General features: G+C 56.6%; 1 protein-coding gene across 1 annotated transcript; it reads left to right on the top strand.

Moving 5' to 3' along the window:
- Positions 1-776: 776 nt before the first annotated feature.
- Positions 777-1,718, top strand: LOC113616866 (olfactory receptor 10Q1-like; the record flags this gene model as incomplete). Its single annotated transcript, XM_027100242.1, is given in 2 exon segments — positions 777-1,340; positions 1,343-1,718. Coding segments are annotated over 2 exon segments (940 nt in total), but the record flags the coding sequence as incomplete, so codon positions are not given.
- Positions 1,719-4,422: the final 2,704 nt, after the last annotated feature.

Here is a 4,422-nt window from a genome sequence, read left to right as displayed (position 1 = left end):
TGGGTGCCTACTCAATGTCTGACTCTGCCCTAACTGCAGAGGATGCAGAAACGAGCAACAGACTTTTAGTCAACAGATCTTCACCAGTAACACTAATATGTGCCAGCCACTGTTGGAGAGCCTAAATAAGAAATCATTCTTGCCATCATGGAGCCCACAGGCTTTTGGGGTAGCCAGAGAGAGAATCCGCCTGACTCAGCCCAGGGCTCAGAAGAGGTGTCTAGAGCGGGGTGACACGTAAGCCGGGGTCTCCCTGCGACTCAGCGGAGCTGAAACGGGGGAGGCTGCAGGAATCCTGGGAGTTTGGTGGGGAGGGGCGGTGGCGAGGGAGGGACAACATAGCCAACGCACAGAGTCAAAGTGTCTTTAAGACCAACTCGCCGGACCCTCCATCCCACGGGAATTCCCCACGGCGTCAATGACCCCGCCGGCCCGGCCTCTGTTCCAACCTAAGTAACATCACGCTCAGCACCCAACCCCTACCCTGAGGCCGCTCTTCAAAACGTAGTCAGAAGGAGGACTTTCGTTAGGGTCTGTTAAAGACAACTTCACTCATCTCGGCTCGTTTCTGTAATAACTCAACAGGTGAACTAAAGTGACGTCACCATCAGAGCGAGCACTCCGCCGCTCTCGCTGAACAGAAGGCAGAGTTCAAAAGGCTCACAGAATGGGGACAATGGCCATCTGTGGAGAGGGCTCCAGGGTCTCCCACGACTTAGAGAATTGCTAGAAAGCTGCCTTTTCCGGCCCAGGAGCTCGACAGAGGAGAACGCAGGATGGCCCCACTGCAGAAGCAGCACACCTTGAGCTCTGAATTCATTGTCTTGGGCTTTGGGGACCTGGCTGAGTTACAAATCTCCCTGTTTGGACTGTTTCTAATCATGCATCTTGTCACCCTAGCAGGGCACACGACTCTTGCGCTCATCACCCTCTTTGACTCCGCGTATTTCCTCCTTCGCAACCTGTCCACCATTGAAATCGGCTATACATGGGTCATCGTCCCCAGCATGCTGGCCAGTTTCCTGTCCGGGAGCCAGCGGATGCCCTTCCTGGGCTGAGCCCTGCAAATGCATCTCTTCAGCGCCCTGGGCAGGGCAGAGTGTTTCCTCGTGGCTGCGATGGCCTACGACCGCTTTGAGGCCATCTGCAAGCCCCTGCATTACACACTCATCATAGCCAGGACCCTGTGTCTGCAGGTGCTGGCTCTGGCGTGAGTCAGCGGACTTGCGCTCTCCTTCACCCTCCCCACACTGATATCCCTCTTCCCCTTTGGTCAGTCTCATGAGATCAGTCATTTCTTCTGTGACATCCCCGCTGTGCTACTCCTGGCCTGCGCGCACGCACGCGGGCCAGTGAGGTCGCGGTCTTCCTCGTCTGCCTGCTCATCCTGTTGGTTCCCTTCCTGCTGACCCTGCTCTCCTGCGGGTTCATTATCGCTGCCGTCCTCAGAATCCACGTGGCTGAGGGCAGGAGCAAGGCCTTCTCCGCCTGTGCTGGGCACCTGCTGGTCTCCCTTCTGCACTACGGCTGCACAATATTCATCTACATTCGCCCCAAGTCATGCTATGCCCCAGAACAGGACAAAACTGTGTCCTTAATCTACACCAGTGTCACTCCCGTGCTCCACCCTATGATCTATAGTCTGAGGAACAAGGAAGTCGAGGGGGCCCTCAAGAGACTCCTGGAGAGCCACGACCAGACGAGGCCGGCAGTCCAATGCAAGGGGAGCGGGAAGAGGGGGTCCACGTGCCAGAGCCCAGTCGGTCATGTCCGTGCAGCCCTCGCAGCCCCACGCCTCCTCCTGAGGGCTGCGCTGTGGTTCTGCGGGCGCCTGGACCTTACCGCCCCCTTTCCCGCCGTCACACGTGGAACAAACCCTGACGCTTTCCGAGACGGAGCAGCTCTGGGGGGGGTCAGTGAACGTTTCACGGCCCCTTCACGGACGATGACACCCAGACTCTGGAGCACCGTCAGACACTTCTCCGGCCAAAGAGCTAGAAGTACAAGGAGCGAGCTCCCAAGTCCAAATGAGGTAAAGGCAAGGGGGCAAAGGCAGAGCCAGCCCAGGGGCTGTAACCCACTCCACCCTCCTCCTGCGCGCCCTCCTCTCCGCCGCGTTTCCCGACCTACCCCGCTTCCAGCCTCTGGGCCAGCTGGCCCCTCCTCATGTTGCCATGGGTTCGAGGGCCGCTCACTCCTGGCGGCCTTGGGGAGGGCCCGTGCGCTCACTCATTACCTAGGGCTGAAGGGCTTTGCTCTCTTCCTGACTGGCCGAGAGGCTCCTTGCAGGCAAGAACTGTGATTAACCTGCCGCCCCGGCACCAGGCACATAACAGGTGTTCAATCAGCACTAATTGGACGCTGACCCCCCCCACCCCCACCCCCGCCCTCCCGTGAGTTCTGGCATAGGAACAGCTTCAGACTCTGGCTGCTAATGGAAGGGAAGCCTTCAATATCCTGCTGAGCCTCCGAGATTCAGGGACTCAGGTCCGGCATTACGATCTCAAGGAAGTGTTTGCTGACCCCACGTCCACCCCACAGGCTGGGCAAGGTGCCCTGGATCCCTGCATCCTAGCACTTAGCAGCAAATAATTCTTGAATGAGTGAATGAGCACCTTGTGGGTACCAGGCACTGCCCGTGGCACTGGGGATACGACAAAGCATAAGGCACAAAAGAGCTCACAAATGAGGCTGGCGAGTTGAGCACCTTATTTAAAAGACTAAAATAAAACCAATTATTTAGAAAATATACGATGGTTACGAGCTCTTCTTTCATAGGCAGGAGTCATTCACCCAGCACCAAGCCTAGAACACCCACATGCTGTTTAAAAGGGTCAGGAAGGAAAGGGTCTGGGTCCTTGATGACCCTTCATTGGAAAACTCAACCACAACCATCATCACCTCCCTCTAGCCTTCGTGTTCGGTCAACAATACACTTCCTCATAGTTTAAACCCCCAAAACCTTCCTCACCAAACCCCAACCTTGCCTACTCTCCTCAATTCATGTCTCCTACCACCTCCCTCATCATTCCTAGACGATGACCCCACCTCCTGCCACAGAGGGGCCCTCAGAGCCACCAGAGGGGCACTCCTCAATGGGAGTGGCAGATCTTGGAGGGCAGGAACCACGTGGGTAATTTTCCCTCGTGTCCAGCCCTACTTGCTCTCTGGCCTGCGCCCTCAGACCTAGGAAAGGGCAGAGCCTGGAGGGGCAGGAGGCGGTGCTATCATCTGGGTTCATTGCAGGGAACCCAGACGGCGACTCCAGGTTGATCAAAGTGAAGGTGGGGTGATCGCTAGCTTCAGCGTATGTGGAGAGAGAACTGACGTGAAAGTCAGAGAGACAGCGACCAAAACGCCAGTAGCCGCTTGTTGCCGACCACATCCCGTTGCAACCCTACGCGGGCCCTGTGCTTCAGGGCCATGTGATACCCTTACGAGAGGGGTGCAGGGCACCCCTTTATTTGGACAAGCTTCGAGGGGTGCCTCTTCTTTTATCTCTTCAAGAGATATTATTTTCACTACTCTCACCCCTAAACCCTTCCTTATTTTCAAAATAAACTAGTGAAACGTTGACAAGTGTTGAAGCCGGGTGAAAGGTAGGCGGATTCTTAAAAACACTACCCTCTCTCCTTGTGCGTACGTGTGAAATGTCCTCAATAAAGACGCTAGAAAAGTCAAGGTACTGACCGGTCTCCCACCCTCGCCATTTATCTAAACTTCGCTCTTCCTTTAAGGCACAGCTCAGATGCCTCTGAGTCCCCGACCCCTTTTTAATGACCGCCTCGGTCGAGTTCGCACTTAAGGCAAGGGAATGCTGCTGACAGGAGAGCAGCCTCGGGTTCCCATCCACCACGGCCTTGCCGTGTGTGCACAGCACCGACCCACGTGTTCCTGTGCACGTGTGCACCCACACAAACGTGCACACACACAAGGCCCTGGGTGGGCAGGGGTGCAGAGACAGGGGGTTCCATCACTCCCAGGCAGTGGGGTGGGAGTCTGGCGGCACAGGGGGCCCCAGGGAGGAGGGAGACCCTCTCCTGGGTGCCGTGGGACAGGACGTGGGTCTGTGTGGTTGGGGCGTGATCCTGGGTGACATGACGATAACCCACTGACCTGCCCAGGGAGGAGGGGTTCCCAGAGAGCAGGCGCACAGCAATCTGTCAGGTAAGAGATGACGCCCCCTTGGCTAAGAAACAGAGATCTATGTCTATACCCTATGTACTCACGCACACATGCACTCAAGCTCACACAACTGCTACTGGTGGCAACTGGCTCAGGAACTGAAGGTTCCCTTGCTGGCTGGCTCTCTAAGCTTCTAGAGAAGGGACGGGGAGAGGGGTCTAGCCCAGCTGAAATATTCGCCTTGGTTCTGCTGCCCCCCGCCGCCTGCCCCCTCTGCTCTCCAGTCCCCCTGTTCCC

The sequence above is a fragment of the Aethalodelphis obliquidens genome, unplaced genomic scaffold, assembly GCF_003676395.1.
Source record: "Aethalodelphis obliquidens isolate GAN/ISIS:26980383/991018 unplaced genomic scaffold, ASM367639v1 scaffold672, whole genome shotgun sequence".
Classification (NCBI taxonomy): Eukaryota; Metazoa; Chordata; class Mammalia; order Artiodactyla; family Delphinidae; genus Aethalodelphis; species Aethalodelphis obliquidens.
The sequence above is the reverse complement of the archived record's forward strand: the minus strand, read 5'-3'. Positions and strand labels throughout refer to the sequence as shown.